The sequence below is a fragment of a genome, unplaced genomic scaffold (assembly GCF_019419815.1).
Source record: "Pyrus x bretschneideri cultivar Hongxiangsu unplaced genomic scaffold, Pyrus_bretschneideri_v1 Contig94, whole genome shotgun sequence".
In the NCBI taxonomy this organism is placed as follows: Eukaryota; Viridiplantae; Streptophyta; class Magnoliopsida; order Rosales; family Rosaceae; genus Pyrus; species Pyrus x bretschneideri.
In genome coordinates this window covers 386,026-406,221 of record NW_025999836.1, presented here as the reverse complement: position 1 = coordinate 406,221, position 20,196 = coordinate 386,026, and the positions used below count along the sequence as shown (strand labels likewise).

The window sequence follows — 20,196 nt, the reverse complement described above, 5'->3', positions numbered from 1 at the left end:
AATCCAGTAAGACAGGTACACATTATGTATGCACATTGCGTGTTCGGAAAACAAAACTAAGTAAAGTTTGGTTGCAATTCATCATATCTAAGGTATTCTATATTATGTTTACACTGATGTGTGTAGTCCTTCTGATAATGCATGTTTGGGAGGAACCATTATTTTGTCTTCTTCACTGATAACTTCTCTAGAATCTAGAAAAGTATGTGTGTACATTATGAAGCATAAAGATGTCTTGGAAAAATTATTGAAGCGGAAGAAAATGATTGAAACTCAAAGTGATAATAATAAATCAAGAATCTCATATAAGAAAATGGTAGAGAGTAAGTCTGATCCATTTTTGAAGTTTTGTCAAAATTAGGGTATTGTGACGCATTGAAGAAAGTTGGGTTTCACCGTAAAATCAATTGGCAACATGAGGAGTACCCCATGCAAGGTCTCTCCTCTCATCAATCCAGAACTTTCTCAACAAGCCCTTCACATGTAGCGAATTTTCAAGCCTAACATGTTGACAACACAACAAGGTGATGTGGAGCGTGTATGACCGTTTGGCGTCATACATGAGACAACCTGTTATGATGCTATGAAGAAAGTTGGACTCCACCATAAAGTCAATTAGCAATATGGGGAGTAACCCAACTACTTATAAGCCCATGCAAGATCACTTCTCCTATTAGTGTGGAACTCATTCTCAACAGGCACTCAATGGTTAGGGAGACAACGCAACAGAAACGGGACAGAGCGCATGAATCATACTTAGCTTGAGAAATTATGACTAATTATATATTTGGTTGTCTTGCTTATTTTCATGTCATGGAAAGAAAGTTATATTTTAAAGCCTTCTTGATAAGTTAGAGTAGAATCCCTAAGAATAGCTAGGATTTCGTTTGATGTTTGACTCTGAATTCTTCTCTGTAATTATTGTCAATCGTATATTTGTAACTGGTATTTGCATCCTACCTTAATAGGGCTTGTCTTATCCCTATTATATTGTACCCCTACCTACATTAAAACAAGGATACATAATTCTACATGGTACCAGCTTCAAATTGGGCCTAGGATTTTGGCACTCTTAGGGTTTAGGTCTAGCTGTCATCTTTTATTTCTCACCTCTATTTCTCACTACGTTTTCTTCCTCTACTCTTCCTGGTTTGCACTTTCAGATATTGAAGATGACATTTCGTTTACTTACAAAGCATAAATTAGAAGGTTAAAGAATGAAGATTTGAATAAGCGACCATCAATGTTTTAAAAGATGTTAGGGGATAGGCTGGAGCTTAGGCGGACTAGGCGAATTTAAGAAAATTTACTATATATCGTACAAAAAAATGTTTGCTTATACTTAAGAAATACATAATTGCACTGCCACCTAGTACTATGATCTAGTGGTATTCCTTTTCACTTGTAAGTTAAAGGTCTTAGGTTCGATTCTCGCCAAAGTCGAATTTGAACCACATTATCGCTAACCCATTGTGAGGCTAAACTCATCCTCTCCCCCTTAGTATAGATAATATCGTTTGTTAAAAAAAAAAAAAACATAATTCCATGGGGAACAAGCATATAATGTGTGTTCATCTTAGTATTCAACAAGTCTAATTTATTGAAAAATAAAATACAAAATAAAAGTTATATATTTTTTGTCTACGTGAGAGTTGCGACCTAAGTGGGTTTGGATGGGCTAAATGGGCACATATCAAACATCTAGAGATTAATTGATGCGGTGACTATCGCCTAGCACTTAGGCATGACCTAGGACGCTAGGCAGGAATTTTTAGAATAGTGGCTACGGGCAAGAAGATGAAATCTCTTCATAAAAATAAAACTTTGGAATCCGGTTTAGTTACCAAATGGGAAGAAAAATGGGTGCAAATGGATTTATGCCAAGAAGTTGGAATCTTCTGTAAGATTCAAAACTAGAATGGTAGCAAAAGTTACACTAAAAAAGAAGGCATTGACTTTGGATGTGCAATACGACTTTGGGTTGGCTTAACTTGATATTAAGACGACTTTCTTGCACGATGATTGGAAAAAAAAATATATTTACATGTATCACTCACAAGGATTAAAAGTTAGGAAAATTAATAAAAAAAAAGGTTCAAAAACTTTGATTTTTAACGATAAGGACAAAATAAAAGGTAAAGTGAATAATACCAGAATTGACTTTTTAATGTAAAAATGTGGTTTTTCGTTAAAGTGAACAGTACTGGAAACTTTTTGTTAAAGTTCCTTTAAAAGTTTCTGATAAAGCTAATTGACTTCGTAAATTACATAAATGTTGTAAAATCAACGGTGTGTGTGCAGTGGAATAAATAAAATAAGACATAAAATTTACAAGGTTCTTCTACAGTCAGTGTGACTGGAGTACGTCCTCGGGTAGCTGTGGTACCCTCATTATAATTTGGAATAATAGGAGTACAAAGATAACTTTATTTATTCTTTCCTCTCCTCTTCCTCTCTTTCTTTCTCTTCCTTCATCTCTTTCTTTCTCTGCTCTGTATTGAAAGCATAAGGAGTGCTCTATTTATAGAGCAACTCCAAGCACATATCTTTGACAATATGATATTCCTTCATCTCCCAAGTCAAGATTAATTTTTATGGGCATTGAAAATCTACCCAATGTCTTCAGTTTCTATGTGGGCATTCATTACCCACTATTATTTTCAAAACTTCCCCTTGGATGCCACATATCAACATTAGTTGCCTCGTTAAAATCTTGATCTATTTTTGGATGCTCCCCTTTGATGAGTATCTCCCCCTGATTTCAAATTCTTTAGGCTGATCATTGATCCTGCTGCTTTAGTCTCTTAGCGGTGATAGTTGCCGAATGAGGTGTTTTACTTGTTGTTAACTTTCCATATGCTTGTTCTTGAACTGGGCTGGAGGGCCTTCTGCTAGACTTCCTCCAAAGGTCTGAATTTACCTATTTTATCTGGAGCTGAATTTGATTCAAGGGTGGTGGACACTTGATCTTGAATTGGACTTGTGATTTCTTTAAAGGCCGTCTAGACTTGATCTTGAATGAAATTAGACCATGAGGAGCTTCATGTGACAAGTGATCTTAGGCTTTGTCGGGGATGAACTGACATGTGTTTGTTGTGCTTGTCTCCACATGCTTCAATGTATCATTTTCACTTGCCTTATTTGTTCCCCTTGCAGAAGTGGTATGTTCCTTAGTTTTTCCCCATGCATGTGTGGCATCTTCTCTTATAGTAGTTGCTTGCTAATGCAAGAGTTAAATGCAAACCTTGCATTTGAATGGGTCATCACTTCTTGGTGGCAGCGAAGTTTGAGTGGAGGTTCCGACATATTGTTTTCTCTGTCTTTGTCTTGGCAGGTAAGAGCAAGGGCAAAGGAATGGACAGGAAGATTGCATGATATGAGATACTCTTGCTTTGGTGTGACTTGTTTGTAGAGGTATTCTCGGAGACGAAGAAAACTGAGTATTTCGATATACTTTGTGAAAGATGTGCTCGAAGATGAGGAAGAGTTAGATATTTTTTAGTTCTACCTTGCCATGGAGGACAGAGGTTGACATATATAGGGATTTCCCAATAGCAGGTCGTAGTGCTGTGCCTTTACTCTTGTCAGCAACTGTGGTGTAATTAGAACAGTAAGATTCACGCGTTTTTAACTTTATCAGAGATCTTTGATAAAGTTGCACGTGATATCCAAGAGCTGAGATTGTGTTTGAGAAATGTTGACAAACGTCATGCAGGGAAATCCAGCTTTTGAAATTCGAAAATTGGTGTCTCTTCGATTTTTGAATAAGTGGCCGTGTTGCCTCTCCCTTAATAGAGATATCAATTTTGTTCAGAAACACTCAGAAAATTGTTGCTTGTAGAAATTTCCATTTCTTGCATTTTTGAGATTTTATCTAACTTTCTTCATCATTTCTGAAAATGGCTTGCCTATCTAACATTTGCTTAGATTTGAGTCTCAGGAGTGATACAGACGAGCAACGTCAGGATAACATATGGTGCCCGTCCTTCTCATCTTCTAATGGTCCTCTTACGGTTAGGGACTCTGTGATGAAGAATAACATAACCGTTACAGTGGTAGCCATGAATCTTCTCACTCCAAAGGATAACAGAATCCTTTCAAACCAGTCTGATGAGGCAGCTGTTCAAGACTCTTCAAGACTCATTGGCTCTCAATGTTCAATGTGCGGGCTCTGTATCTAATATGGGTCAATGCCTAGTTGCTCGAACTCACCAAGTTGAATCATTAATGGCTGAGGTGGCAAGTCTTAAACAAGAGATTAAAGGGCTCAAGCACGAGAATAGAGTGTTACACATGCTTGCAAATAATTATGTTACGAGCATGAAAAGAAAGCTCGACCAGCTACTGGAATCCAAAGGTCAGACTCAAAATGACAATTAGGGGTTCGAGTCTTTATTCCAAAGACATTCATTGTCTCAGCTATCTGGAGTTCCACCAAGTATTCAGACTCCAAATAATCAACCTCTGGTGTCTCCCCCTTCTGGGGTACTTCCGAGTACTGAGGCTTCACATGAGCAACCTTTGTGAAGGTTCCCTCCTGTTTGCTTGTTTTAACTCATGTGTATGTAATTTCTCAGAGATATTAATATATAAGCTTTATTTTATTCAGTGTATTGTGCTAAATACAATAAAGCATATACTTCACTAAGATGTGGTATTTCTGGACCAAATATCAATTTATCTTTACTCTCGCGAAAATAAATGATCATTCTTAGCGTCTAAATCATTTAAGTATTCAACTCATAATCTTCAATCCATATGATTCTTTAATATCATAAATATTATGGATAAGATTTGTGTTGACATATTGTTCGATTCTGCAGTTCGAGACAATATTTTTCTCAACACTCTATAATCTTTCTTGACTCTTCAGGAGTCTCAATTTAATATCATCAACTCTTGCAAGAGATTTTAGTATGTTGCAACAATACCATAATGAAAGTACTCACTAAGGCAATTTATACCATCTATTAGTATTGAGTACATATTTTATGCTTTATCCTTCCAGGGCTTACTTCAAGCAATTTGAATCCTTCAGAGATTTTCTACACTTCATGACACATTTTCCTTTGGAATTTATACATAATAATTTGCTTCCATGTATATTTGTGGGATTTACTTATAGAGATATGATGTGGCGACTCATAACCCTTCGTATATAATTCTCCATTTATATGAACTCGTTTCCAACCTTGTGTCATATCATGTGAGTGTATTTCACTGTATTACAAATGCTCATATGTGACCTCCTTGGTTCAACATCTTTTGCTATTTGTATTGTATTCAAGTATATAGGTCTATTTTTCCACGTTCTTACAAAATTGTAATGGAATTGTCTTTCTCCATTCTTGGTCAATAATTTTTGTTGACGGGAAAAGAACAAGACTCGATATCAACATAGCTCATTGATGAATTTAGTAGCTACTTGTAAAATCAAAATTACAATTGGTTATCATCAATTCAAGATCCCTTATTCTCATGTGCATGCGCATGCATAAAAACTTTTCATTTCTTTTAGATATCCATTGCCTTTTTAAAGGCATTACACTATCTCTTCGAGGATAGTCATAATTTAGAGAATGTGGATTATAACCTCTTCTTGAGCGTTATAAAGTTGGGATTTTAATCTCCACTTCCAGGAGTTGAGTCATTGGAACCTATACGTCTATCATGCTTCATGCATGAGACATCAATATTCCCATGTCTGCGGACTGTCTTTTCTGGGACTTGTATCCATGCGACGACTGTCATGCTTCCGGCATGTAACAGTTATGCTTCGGGAATGCAATAGTTCAGTAGTGTCATATTCTCCTTCTTTCGAAGGAATGAACCTTTTGAGTCTAAGGGTCTGCTACGCTTCAGGCATGCAACAGATAAATTATTTACTACATCACTATATTTTGTCCAACAGAGACATTAATTCTTGTAAGCACATTTGCAGCAAGTATATGTGATTTTATCACTTTTGTTGCATTATTAAATGCATCTGGCATTTGATTGACACATCATTGCATCATTTTTACTTCATTTTCACATTGATTGCTTTGTGAATCAAAATAAGATAAATTCTCTTCGTTTTTCTGGAACGGTCTTTTCTTATCATTCTTTTGGAATGACATTTTCTCATCGTTCTTTTGGAACGATGTTATTTTCTCCCCCTAATGGTTGGAAAATTGTCTTATCAAGATGACAATCTGCAAACTATGCGGTAAACATATCCTCAGTCAAGAGTTCTAAATATTGAATGATAGATGATGTTCAACATCAATGCCTAATCTGCAATGATGCTTTATTTCAGTATGTTGTGGCAGTTCAACAAGCACATAGATAACATAACCAAAAACTTGTAAACATATAATGTTTGACTGGTTCCCAAATACGAGTTGTACTGAGAAGTATTGATGGTTGGTAAAAAATTTCAACCGAATTAATAATGCATCATGCAAAATAGCATGTACCCATGTAAAAACTGGCAATTTTGTTTCCATGAGCAAAGCGCGGGTAATCTATTTCATCCGCTTAATAAATGATTCTGCTAAACTATTTTTGAGTATGGACATAAGAAACTTTTGGTCCTTATTTAATAGTCTGTAGACTGAGACTCTTATGTCTTTTATTACAGTTAAGTTGAGGCACTGCGACACTTCAAACTTATTGTACTCATCAAGGAACTTTATGTCCTGATCTTGAGGATCAAGGGACTTCATGTCCGATCTTTTTGTATGATGGAACTTCGGGTCCAATCATTTTTTATATGATGAGGATCAAGAAACTTCATGTTCTGATCTGATCAAGGAACTTCGGGTCCAGTATGTACTCATCGTAACAAAAAGAAGTAAAATAAATAAATTAAAGCAATAAACAGTAATTCCAGTCATAGTGAATAAATTGCATTTAAGTAAATAAAGTTTGTGACAAGGGCTTTAATTCAGCACCATTCACATAAATCAAAACTTAAAACAGTAGGCGGTAAAACCTTCCATGAGAAATAAATTTCTTTAAAGTAAATAGAACTTGTGAAAGAGTTTTAAACCAACACCAATTCACATATATAACAAGAAGTATCATACCTCCTTTTATTTATTATTTTTCTTTCTTTTGTCAGCACTTATTCAAACCTTATTATTGGTACCTTTCTTATTTCTGCAGCATGGTGCCATGCACCAACATAAACCCTTATATTATTTTGACCAAATGGTGTCGTGCACCATTCAAATCCCTTTATATATTTTTTTTTCTTAGGGTGCAGTCAACACCTTTTTTTTTTCTTTTCTTCTTCACGTGTGCCTTACCATTCCATCAATCCCCCTTTTCTATTATTTTTCTTCCTTCTCTGTCTCTGCCAATCTCGAACAGGGCTAGTTGGGTAGTTGTGGAGGTTGCCCAAATTCAATTCAATCCAAAAGGCTACTAGAGACTGGCATTGTTCTTGCATGACCCAGGGAACATGGCATCGTTAAGCAAGAACCTTCTTAAAGAGACATAGATGACAGTGGGGTTGACAGATGCACAAGAGAGGGAGGCCTGTGTGGATTCATTCTTGCCATCACCATCTCAAACAACCAAGTATTCATGGGAGTTCTCGAGATGCGTCGAAAACAACGTGATCTGGGTTTCCAAGTCTGATGAGATTCTTCTGGATCTCTGGAAACCAGTTGTCAGGTACGAGTTTTCTCATCTCGTGACGACTTCAGGTCGTAAATTTCAATTCTCACCGGAATTCGGTGGGGTGCTTCTGGCGTAGTGGGAGAGACGAAAAATGGACATACCTTTTATTCTGTGAGATTTTAGATGACGGAGGTGAGAGGTAGATAGTGCTTCACCGGATTTATGGCGTTGTGCTTTCCACTAACATGAGAGCTTCTCGTGCTGATAACGTGTTGTAAAATCGATGGTGTGTGTGCAGTGGAATAAATAAAACAAGACCCAAAATTTATGAGGTTCCTCTACAGTCAGTGTGACTGGAGTACGTCCTCGGGCAGTTGTGGTGCTTTTATTATAATTTGGAATAATAGGAGTATAAAGATAACTCTATTTATTCTCTCCTCTCCTCTTCCTCTCTTTCTTTCTCTTCCCTCCTCTCTTTCTCTCTATGCTCTGTATTGAAAGCATACGGAGTGCTCTATTTATAGAGCAACTCCAAGCACACATCTTTGACAATATGATCTTTCTTCATCTCCCAAGTCAAGATTAATTTTTATGGGCATTGAAAATCTACCCAATGTCTTCAGTTTCTATGTGGGCATTCATTCCCCACTATTATTTTCAACAATAAACTTATTGTATGAGTTGAAATAGTCTCCACGACAATTGGACAAGTAATTTGATCAGTTTATGATTGGCCAGAAATACACAAGAAGTCATGGCCATTGTGTTTATTTTTTCAATCTACGGCTTGTCAGGATCGATGACAAGTCCAAATCAGTACACCTTTTAACTCTTTTTTCAAACTTAGTGTTTCAACGTCTCCTGGCACAAATGATGTTGTAATTTGATGTCTGCTATAATTTTTACTTGACTTCATATTTCACAAGCGGTTGGTATTGTGAGTCGATACATGATAATCAGAGGAAAGGACGTTGACAAGTTGCAAAATGGATTTTACGGTATATTTTGTGTACAGTCGTGTTTTATTATTTCCAAGAAGGAAGCTATTCGGCTTCAAGGGTTGGTTCGTGACTTCGGGTTCTTCAAGACCATGTCGATGTTCATTGCGACGGCCATTTCTTTCGTGCGATTAATTGTTGACGAGAGATGTGAGATGTTGGAGTGTTGCACATCTCTCGTAAATCTTTGTCAATCTAACATAGCCGAACCAGTATAAATTTCAGTGTTCTTGTTGTAATTAGTTTATTTTCTCGCACATAATCTTGAACTTATTGGTTGACGCTTCCACACAACACTTCTTGTAAAGGGCGCTCAATCAAAAATTCAATACAGCATTCCATTATGCTAATAATTTTGCACCATCAAAACATGCAACCTAAAATCGTAGCTATTTTGATCCCTTTCTCCTTCCTACACTTACCGACATGGCTAAGAGTAAGAGTCATACTAATGCAAACTCGATGTACAACCAAAGATTACGATAGTCGAAGAAAAATATTTATACGTCATGTAAGCCAACCGAATTACTATCGAGCAGTTGGCCGTGTGATAGACTCATCGATCGACAAGAAATTATCATTTCTGCCAAGGTCCAGGGAACCCGTGTTCAAGGAAGAATGAATTGAATGGATTGAATTCCTCGATATATCTGAGTTACCTTCTCTTACTGCTCCGGCATCCCTTTCCATTGAGATTGCATCTTGGATTTCTTTGAGAACTTCTGACATGGAAGGCCTCATGAATCCGTGTGCTTGAACACACATTAAGGCTTTTTCTGCTATCTTCCACATTGACTGGATGTCGTATTCACCATCCAGTGAGGGGTCGATTATTCCTTGAATGTCACCACTCTCAATGTGTAATTTTGCCTGTGACAAACCATTTTCACAGGTAAGAAAGGGAACAACTCATAATGATGGTAATTCTAAGTATTATGCCAATGTTTTACTTTCAGTATTAGTACTGATCAAAAGTTCACGGCCAGTGATCAAAAGTTTCAAATACTTCACTGCAATGCCAAGCAAACTACACTTACCCATTGCACTATGTTACGGCAGTTAACACCAAAGTTTTCATTAGATATCGCTTCTTGACCTGATATCAGCTCAAGCAGAATGACACCGAAACTGTAAACGTCACTCTTGTCTGTCAACTGCTGGGAGATGTAATACCTGAACACCAATGACGACAAAGAAGTCAATTTAACGCACAGAAATACGGGGTAAGAAATGAAATTGTAAAATTTACGGTTCAGTTCAATTTTGATCATTGTGCATGACCAAAAAAGCTCTTATTATGTATTTACTGTAATAAATACAGAAGGAAAATACTGAGAACGGCTTTCAACAGAGACTTCCGTGGCAGAAATTATTTTATTTTGATTGCTTTTGTGAGTAGTCAGACATTAAGTATAACTATTGTGCAGTCGCTATCTCCTAAAGCCCTACTATGTATAGCACAATTGAATTACCAATTGGAGCACCCTACAAAGGAAGGCATTTACCGCTTTACGGTCACTCAACAACAGAAGCAGTAATATATTTATCTCAATATGATGGTAGATTTGAACTCAAAGAGAAACAGAAACTTCTATGGAAATCAGGCCTTACTCGGGATCCAGATACCCTACAGTGCCCCGAACTATGCTTGACACATGGGATGCCCCATCTACTGCAAGTTTGGAAAGACCAAAATCTGAAACCTTTGCTCTCATGTGTTTGTCAATTAAAATGTTGCTGCTTTTTAAATCTCTATGAATGATGGCTGGAACACAGCCTGTGTGAAGGTATTCGATTCCTGAACAACCACGAGAAAGACCATGAATTAATAATAATATAACTATGGAAAAGGCACTTTGGCTGCTACTTAAAAGTGAAATAATAACGAACGAGAACTCTTTAGCTTGTTAGACCTTTTGCAGCATCTTCAGCAATCTCAAGGCGTTTGATCCAATTGATACTCTGTTCGCGTGTTAATGGGCCTACAAAATACAAACAATTCAAAACTCTTTCGCTGTCCAAATTTCGATAGATTCAATGAATAACAAGGAAGCTTACCATAAAGATGTTCCTTGAGAGTTCCATTATGCATAAACTCGTAAATCAGCATACTTCTTCCATCCTCTTGGCAATACCCAAGAAACTGTACCAGGTTTCTATGATGTATCCTCGAAAGAAGAGTTACCTAGATGATATCGAAGCATATGTCAGTCCGTACAGTTCCAGTTTTGACATCCAACAGTAAATGTCAAGTGACAGGATATGTCTAGAACAACGAGAGAAATTTTCTTTATGAATGCTCTTCTACACTAGAAGGGAACAGCGGAGAAATTCTAAAAACACCCCTGCTTGATCCCATTTAGTTTCCAAAAGTGATGCAAAATCGGAATATTTTATGATTTAGAGAAAAATATATCAATGCAAATTCGAGGTTATGTGGAAACACTTTAATCCTTGGAATTCCCTGTCCAACTTAACTTTCTGTTAATTATTTCTTCCTAAATTGGTAGAGGTTTCCAAGCAGTTGTTTGCCACTAGTTTACATTTCATATTTTATATGCATGGGAAACATAACAAAAATAAGAAATAAATTTTCGACCCCAAGAAAAAGAAGAATCATCACCGGTTCAATAAATAGAAAGATACAAACAGGCACTACCAGTCTACCACAGTAGCAAACAGACAGGGTTAAGCATCCTCTCAAAGAAAGAAAAAGCAACCTGAAATGTAAAAGATGTCCAATATTACAAAAACTAACCTCATTTGAAAATTCTCGCTTTCCCTGGAAGGAATTGCTGGTTAGAACTTTGACAGCAATTTCCTTTTCATCCTTCATTTTACCGTAGTAAACAACTCCAAAACCTCCGGAACCTATTTTCTTCTCAAACTTTCTAGTGGCCTCTTCAATTTCGGCATAAGAGAAGCAGTGTGCAGATTCATTAGGAGCATCACTCTTAGAAAAATGTATTCCTTGCGCAGGTGGATGCCCAAGTTGGTCTGTAGCAAGTTAGAATAATGTCACCACATTCAAGCAAACTGAAAATGAAGAGAAAACTAAAACCATGTAAACCTCAAAGTTGTTTCAGACTTGTACCATGCTCGTAACATTTCTTCCTTCCTTTCCGTAGAAGTACGCCAGATACAATAGTAGCTATGACCAAGACAGCAGCCCCAACTGACGTACCAATAATAATGTTTGTGCGGCTCCCACTTGTTTTCCCTTTCCGAAGATTAACATTTCCAGTGTAGCTGTCAGAAAACAAAATAAAAGAGCGGTGATGTAGAGAGAGAAATTGGATAGTTTTGGGAGAGAGAGAGAGAGAGAGAGAGAGATGTGATGAACGAAGATAAGGATGAAGACGTGCACTTACTTTAGGACACACTAATTTCTACTATAATTGAAACAGATAAACATAATACAAGGTTTACACTGATTTTAAGCTTTAAAATTCACATATAGCTTTCTTCTCATGCTCTTCAGTTTTATTTGCAAAAAATGCCACTCACTTCATATTAACCACTTTATCGAGAAGACCCGATGGCACTGTTCCGCTTAACATATTATTTTGAACATACCTGCAAACATCAGATTCACTAAGATTAAGATCTTATATAAAAACCAGCATGTCAGAAATTGATTAGAAAAATGGAAAATAAAAGCAAAATGAGCAGCATAAATAATTTCTTAAGAGTTACTTATTTTCCAAGTACTTAGTCATAATAATCTTCTATTCGTTTTTCTCAAATAGACACGGAATTTATGGTATAATGTATCTTAGACCATCTTTACATATGAAAATATTCAAGTACAAACACATCCAAAAACTTAAGTGATTAGGGAATGACCCAAAATGTAGTTCACGCTAACATCTTATTTCATGTGCAGCCTCTTGTACGTAGAGATGCCAAGCGATGTATAACTTATCAGACATGCACCTTGCAATAAAAAAAAACCGAAGAAACTGGGGAATGGAGGTCCTGAACCCAGGAATCAAGCAACCCGAACTTTAATACCATGTCAGACAACTACGAGAGCCAAAAACTTAAGTTGTTAGTTATGGGACGACAATATATAACATTAATTACAACACTGGCACCCACACATTGAAGGTCTTTTAAGCTGAAAAAAATGCCGAAGTCTGTTAATGTATAACTTGTGCCAGAAGCATGTGGTGGAAGCCACACGTTATATACTAATCACTATTTCAGTAAAATGATTTAATTAAATGATAAAAAATATACACAAAGAGGGCCATGTGACTGATTGCTTGAAAGAACAACTGACACACAGTCTCACACATTTTTTCTCCAATTTTAAGTAAACTAATGTGAGTCCCCGAAAACTTACAGTTCCTTCAAACTTGGTAGGTTCGGGAAAGAGGAGAGTCCTCCCGTCAACTGATTGTTCTCAAGATGACTGTATAATGCAAAGCTATTTTCTTAGTATTATCTCTTTAAGAAAAGCATCGTTAGAATAAGTAAGATCACTTACATAATCTTCAGGTCCACACATCCAGTGAAATCAGGTATTGTACCAGTCAGTGAGTTCCCGTCAAGCCATCTGTAATTAGAACACAAATATTAACGATGAAACTACAAAAACACCAGGTTTTATGAAACTAAACATGGAAACACTAGATACCTTTCATAAAAACAAGAATGCAATATGAAACTTACAACTCTTCTAAACCGCTCAACTTTGTCAAGTCTAAAGGGATATTCCCGGTAATATTCTTACTAGACAATTTTCTGCCAAGCAAAGGGATACAAAAGTCGTTGTCAGCTCCGAACTATATACCTATGCAGAAGCAGTAGTAATTCATACTATAACTTTAACTAGAAAAATATAAGCTCTACATTTTAACTATTCTTGGTTGTGGATTTGAGTTACACTCAACCCAAGACCATGGAACTGGGAGGCATGGATCACCGCCTTCTGAAGTCCAATCTGCCGATGAGTAGTGTGAAACAAAACTGGAAATAATAGCTCCTGAAAATCACACAAACCAAGTATCACATATAACTGGAAAGCTTCAAAAGATTCATTTGAGAGAATGATGAACAAGAGCATGTGGTAAAAGCATAAACCGTGCAAAAAAATTAGCACCACAGCATCAAGTGAGAAAAGGAGCCATAAACCATCCAGACACTACTGTTGAACTTACCATCTTGAGAACCATCATTTATTTCCAGATATTTATTTATCTCCATTGCATTCAAGAGCGGCCCCCTGGAAGAATCAGATGTTTTGCCAAATTTGAACGATAATACAAACGGAAAGGATAAGTTTGTATACCCTGGTTCATAGAGACGATATTTTCCTTGAGCATTTTCCTCAATATTAACAACAGCTTTGCTGAGTTCAGTATATCCCGGAAGTACTAGCCTAAACTTTCTAGACTCATCTTCAGCTAAATCTTCAATTTCTGCGAAGTAGGTAAATGCCCATCCAAAACCAGGAAAACCATCCAGGTTCAGGCGGTAAGTCAGTGTTCCATTTGTGCCAACTACAGCTGTCTGCATAACCTTCTCGGGCGGCCTTTCATCGCTATTAATGTTAATTGACAACTTGGTTGACACTTTTTTGGTTCCAGCAGCAATGTCAACGAGGTAATTTGCTTTCTTGACAGAGTCTGATAACCACATTCTATCGAAGGGGTCATCAGGATACCTGAAATTCACAGAATACATAACCTTAAAAATCATAAATCTTTGTCATTGAGAAAAGAGTTCAGACTACAAATTTCCTAGCTCAGATATTCTAAGTCAGGGAATTATTACAAAGTTCGATTTTGCAGTGGTTTGTTGCACACATTTGGACCAATACCTACATCAAAGAGTAGGCTGTGAAGCCCTTCTACGAAGATAAATTTAGCATACCTGACTGGCGCTTCATCATCCGCACCGAAATTAATCCTAGCAGAGACACTGAGATAGAACTGTTGTTCAAAATCAGTATAGTACATAGAACCATTGAATTGTCGAAGCTCAAGAGTCGATATAAAAGGCTGTCCGGTCGTAGCATTGGACAAACACACACTTACAGTCGGACTCATAGCCAGAAATATAAGCTCTCGCATCTCTATCGTATTGGCATCCGAAATTACAATCGAAGACCAATGCGTTGCCCCAACAGAAATGTCAAATTTGGGATAAGCATTATTGGTGTCAAAGTTACCATACAAGAATGTCGCTCTTAGAAGGTACCTAGTCCTACTTGTGACATTCAATGTGTAACAATATTTTCTCGGATCCGCCGGAAAATACCTCACCGTCGAGTATTGCTTCCTCGATTCATTTGAAACAGCTATAAAGGCCGTTTCGCCGTAATTGAGCTGATCAGGAGTCCATTCCAGACCCAGATCATCAGTGAAATTTTCTTCACCTCCACAATCCAAACTCACAAATCCTGCTTCAAATTACACAAGGAAGGAACTTTATAAAGGAATTTTGACTAACTGAGTAAAACTAAAACACGGGTTTAATAAAAAACTTAGAAACTTGTGATCCATGGCTGAATTCAGTAAAACTTAAGCCGATTTTTCACTTCTAAAGTAATTTTCATACAATTTATGAACAGGGTTTTTCTAGGAACTAAGAAACAAGCTAAAATTGTACTAAAAATACTAAAAAATCATGCTTTTTTTTTAGTACAATTGTTCGGATTCAATCAGTTCAACGAAGAAAAATGCTAGAACACTAAAATCATGTGAGTAAAGCGTAAAGATTCAAAAGAGAGAGAAGGGTACCAGGCATTTGAGCAGAGGAGGGGATGAGTAGGAGGAGGAGAGAGAGAAGGAGAAGGGAAACCTCCATGGCGGTGCGAAAAGATGGAAGAGAGACGGAGAGACCATAAAAATTGGCTAAGAGGAAAAACTCGAAAAAGGTCGTGAATATGTGAGTAATTACAAAGAGATAAAGTTGCAGAGGCACTGAGGGGGATTAAAAAACATTTGAATAAAAAGGAAAAGTGAATCCAACAAACAAACCCTAATAATGGAACAAAAAATAAAATATACTGAGAAGAACAGAAGTTACTAGTTAGAACATGGTGGAGAGCAAGTGAAGAGAGAGAGAGAGAGAGAAGAGAGAGAGAGGAGGAGTCTCTGAGGGGACAGGGGGTCCAATGTTTTTCCACATGGGTAAGAGCGCAATTGGCCAGTGGGGCCCGGCAAGGAGATAAAGTGAGGGGGTTGCGCCTGGGCAACTCCTTCTCTCCTCACTGCCTCTATCTGTCTGCGGAGGAGAGAGAGAGAGAGAGAGAGAGAGAGAGAGAGAGAGAGAGAGAGAGTAGGAGTGATGGTGGGGTGGTGAAACCATGGGATTGGTTTGGAAGGACAAGATTCCAGTTTTCGTAAGTTGGTTGAGGAAGTGAGTAGAGAAGAGATGGTCCCGCCATTCGTTTTTGCACCATGTCACGACTCACGTTCACATCGCACACGCCCACCTGTTTTTGCTTTGTATTCATCAATCATTCCAATCTTCACCAAATTCTAGTGACTTTTGTCGTTTTTTATTCTACAATATTACCTTCTCCTTTTACATTTTTCTTTATTTTTAAGATTCTATAATATTACTTAGATGATCGAAATCGTTATAGACCAGCTGTCTATAGAGATGAACTGTTTAAAAAATTAACAGAATCAAAATTTAGTTAATTGTTTGATTAATTGTCATGATTTCATTGTTGAACCATAAAATATGATTCGTTTCTTATTGGACAGCAAGTTAGATGACTAAATGAGTTCGAATTAGTTAATTCTTTGTAAAGATAATCTTGAATGGTAATTTAAAAAAATAATTAACGAAAAGTTCGCAGTACTGTTTACTTTAACGAAAAACCATATTTTTACACTAAAAAGTCAATCCTGGTACTATTCACTTTACCCTTTATTTTATCTTTATCGTTAAAACTCAAAGTTTTCAAACCTTTTTCATTAGTTTTCCTTTAAGATTATCACACTACTAGAAAAATCATCTCTAACAATTGAATTTTGAGCCAACAAAATTGATTTTGTCGGCGAAAGAGCTTTCACCAAATGAATTTACAAATGAAATGTAACTAGCGTTTAAGTGATATTAAAAGTTCTTAAAAATAAAGAAAATGGTAAAAAGAGAAGGTACAAACGGGAGTGTAACTAGCGTTTCTCTTTAAGTTTTAGTGTAGTTTTTTTTTTTTTTTTTTTTTTTTTAAGTTTTGGTGCAGTTTGTAATCAATAAATAGTGTGACATATAGACTTGTAAACGGGTTGGATTCAGATTGAATCGGTCTTGATCCATATTGAATACATTTATAATCAGATACAAATTCGGTACTTATTCGGATCAATTTGACTTGTCATTCCAAATCCGATTAGGTTCGGAATCAAATTTATCGGATTAAATTTAAGACCTAGAAAAGATGAAAATATCACTAGTAATCTCATTCTTTTATTATATTTTGCTATTTTTAATTAAAATTTTCATGATGAATAATAGAAAATATAATATAAGTGTATTTTTATTGCATAAAAAACTTAAATTACCATTATACAAAAGTGAATAATATAAAAATAAAATAATATGTTATATTAAATCCAATTGGATCAGCCTCGATTCGTATCCGGGTCCATGTATAATTAGACTATGGGGTTCAGCTCTTATAGGAATAATCGGATTGGAAATTACGATCCATATCCGTAATTATATCGGATTCAATTCAAATTTGGGTCAAAATCCTATCCATTGACAGGTATAGGGACATATGGTATGTCATAATATGTGATTATTTTTTATAATTATGACTTTTTCTTATATAAAAAGTAAAATTGAACAAATGAAACATTCTCATACTCATGTTTTTAGAAAGCCTATATATGGGTAACAAAAATTTAAACTAAATTACGATATAATTAAGTAAATTATGAAAAGAGGTTTAGAGAATATATTGCTCTCACCAAATTAGCTAAGCCCAAGTTACTACTATTTTGAAAGTTATGAACGTGAAGAAGAAATTTAATAGTTAAAATTAATGTGTCATTTAATTATTAACTTCTTATCGAGCTTCATGTCCATCTTGTTTCACACATAGATCTTTTGATTCAAGAACCTCGTTGCTTGCATAACTACTCGATTGTCCTTAATCACGTGGTGATTCGTAATACTTTGATAAGTTTTGGTTTCCCAACTTTCATATATGCAATGAAACAGTACCTAGTTTGGTGAAATATATCTAATAAGAATGAAGAAGTTAATGATCCATATTATTGCTTGACATTCCATCTACTTTTGTACTTAGCCACACCTACCATTCCATACTTGATGACTACAAAATTAAATCAAATGCAATATAATAATAACAAGACAAATAATTTGGTCGTATTATTGTTGAGTAAAACATGGTCTTGAATTCTTAATGTTATTTATTTAAAAATATTTATAAAAAAATATTAGTGTCAAAAAACTTAAAAACGACATTAATTTCCACATGTTATTTGGTGGCTTTGTGTTGCTTGGGACGGTTGCTTGACCAAATCGTTGACCATGTTTGACAGAGAGGGCATTGGGTTTTGCTGTTACGACTAGATAGAGTTGTTATACAAAACACCAACAAAGATTGTCGTTTTACACTTTATCTTTGCTTAAGATGAAATTTCCCATGAAATCATGCATTGTTTGTACTTATTATGAAGTGGAAGAATTGAGCTGGTTTTGTTTGTATTTTTTGCCCTACTTAGAATATTAAACCTTGTTTAAGAGGTGGTTATGGAATAACATACGTATTTTTGCCTTACAATTGCTCACAGCACCGCACGTCACGTAAAAAGAAAAATGAATTGCTCACAACTATTTTTTTTTCATTCTACAATCTTGTTAGTTTTTGTCTCTTGTTTTTTCTTTGATTCATTCAGTTCAAAGATAAGAAATAAACATGAGTATATAAAAAGGAAGAGAAAATGACTGCATAAATCACCTTTGTATGAAAAGAATAAAAAAAGAAGGTTTGCTTGAGATATTGGAAACGTGTATGAGACTATCTAACTATCGTTAACGATTCACATTCACGTCATATTTGTATGCTAATGACAATATTCCATACAGGTGTGAAGTAAACAACTACCATGCACTAACAGACTCTTTCTTTTCAAGGTAAATAATGAAACAAATAAACGGAATACTGAATAAGTTTATATATTGAAACAAAGATATGTGTTATTCAAATTTAAGTACCAAAATGTCAAAAACTAAGAGGTTAATGCGCTCATGTACACACCACAGCAGCAATGATAGACCTAGAATCTTATCTTACCTTTAATTTCTTTTCTTTTTTACCAAAGTATATAAGTCGAGCTTTGTCCAGATTAACTTTACAAAAAGAAAGCTTTTTTTAATGGCACGATGCTTTTGCTTGTTGGAGTTTGGAGTGGAATCAAAAGCTACAGACACTCAGACAGATAGTCAAGGCTTAACAAATATATACATGCATACACACATACATATATATATATATAAAACATGTTTCTTAGTATCTAAGTAAATATGACTGTACATATATATATATATAACATGTTTCTTAGTATCTAAGTATATATGACTGTACTTCCATACCAACAAAAAATATGTATACGACTATATTAAACTTCCATGCTTTTAAAATTAGGGAGTTTTAACGAAAAGTTCACGGTACTATGCACTTTAACGAAAAACCACATTTTTACACTAAAAAGTCAAACCTGATACTATTCACTTTACCCTTTATTTTGTCCTTATCGTTAAAACTAAAAGTTTTCAAGCTATTTTCATTAATTTTTCTTTAAAGTTATCATCTATCAACTGGCATCTCAAGATGCAATGGAGAGATTATGGTTGACACACCTTGATTCGGAATGTCTATCTGGACTTTGAATCGAGTTGTGCTGGTTGACACCAAGAAGGTGACGAAGTCATAAAGTGTAGTGATATGGAAAATATGAATAAATTTAAGCCTAAAAGAGCCTAAGTATAAGAGTGCACTTTTGAGCGGGAATGAACTCATTTCACACGTGATGTCAGAACATAAGTAAAGTACAGTAAAGTAGGATAAGAATTATACCCTCAGAAGTAACCACCTATACTGAGATTTGACAAGAGTCCTCGTCGACAAGAAAGCACAACTACTAAACCTGGAGGGGCGAAAAACAAGGGTGTGTGAGCCAAAAAATAAAATTTTATAAAAACCTTTTTGAAAACATTGTAACCCTTCGCCGTAAAACAAGTATAGTGTCCAAAATATACATACTATGTATAGTATGACAATACTTACCATAGCCTACAATATCTCAAGACTCCAATATGTCACAAATTTTGTAGATAAGCATAACTTTTAGTAATCACAATATTTCGCATAAATAAATATATCACATCGAGTGCTCATTGACAGATGCTGACACACGAGTTCATATTGAGATATTCTGACATGAAAATGACTGGGTGTAATAATGGTATACACTATAGTACTACAATCATGTGAAGACTGGTGCTATGCGCAGCATATACGAATCCTAATTGCCTATAACAATCTAGAATAGGATTGGCACCTACAATGGATCCAAAGTAAGCGTATGGTGCAATG

At 35.7% G+C, this 20,196-nt stretch overlaps 1 protein-coding gene across 2 annotated transcripts; it reads right to left on the bottom strand.

The window, feature by feature from the left end:
• Window positions 1-8,926: 8,926 nt before the first annotated feature.
• On the bottom strand, window positions 8,927-15,834 carry LOC103948840 (probable LRR receptor-like serine/threonine-protein kinase At1g67720). Of its 2 annotated transcripts, none has more exons than XM_009359913.3 (15): window positions 15,356-15,834; window positions 14,487-15,018; window positions 13,772-14,277; window positions 13,464-13,596; window positions 13,284-13,355; window positions 13,099-13,167; window positions 12,955-13,023; window positions 12,114-12,182; window positions 11,701-11,855; window positions 11,365-11,603; window positions 10,665-10,791; window positions 10,520-10,588; window positions 10,218-10,404; window positions 9,644-9,779; window positions 8,927-9,476 (listed from the first exon to the last, which is right to left on the bottom strand). In XM_009359913.3, the coding sequence occupies exons 1-15, from the start codon at window positions 15,420-15,422 to the stop codon at window positions 9,135-9,137; spliced, it is 2,772 nt and encodes a 923-aa protein (XP_009358188.1). In that variant the 5' UTR covers window positions 15,423-15,834; the 3' UTR covers window positions 8,927-9,134. The 2 variants fall into 2 exon arrangements, with proteins under 2 accessions (XP_009358188.1, XP_009358189.1); XM_009359914.3 differs by having other exon boundaries at window positions 14,487-15,015; window positions 15,356-15,833.
• Window positions 15,835-20,196: the final 4,362 nt, after the last annotated feature.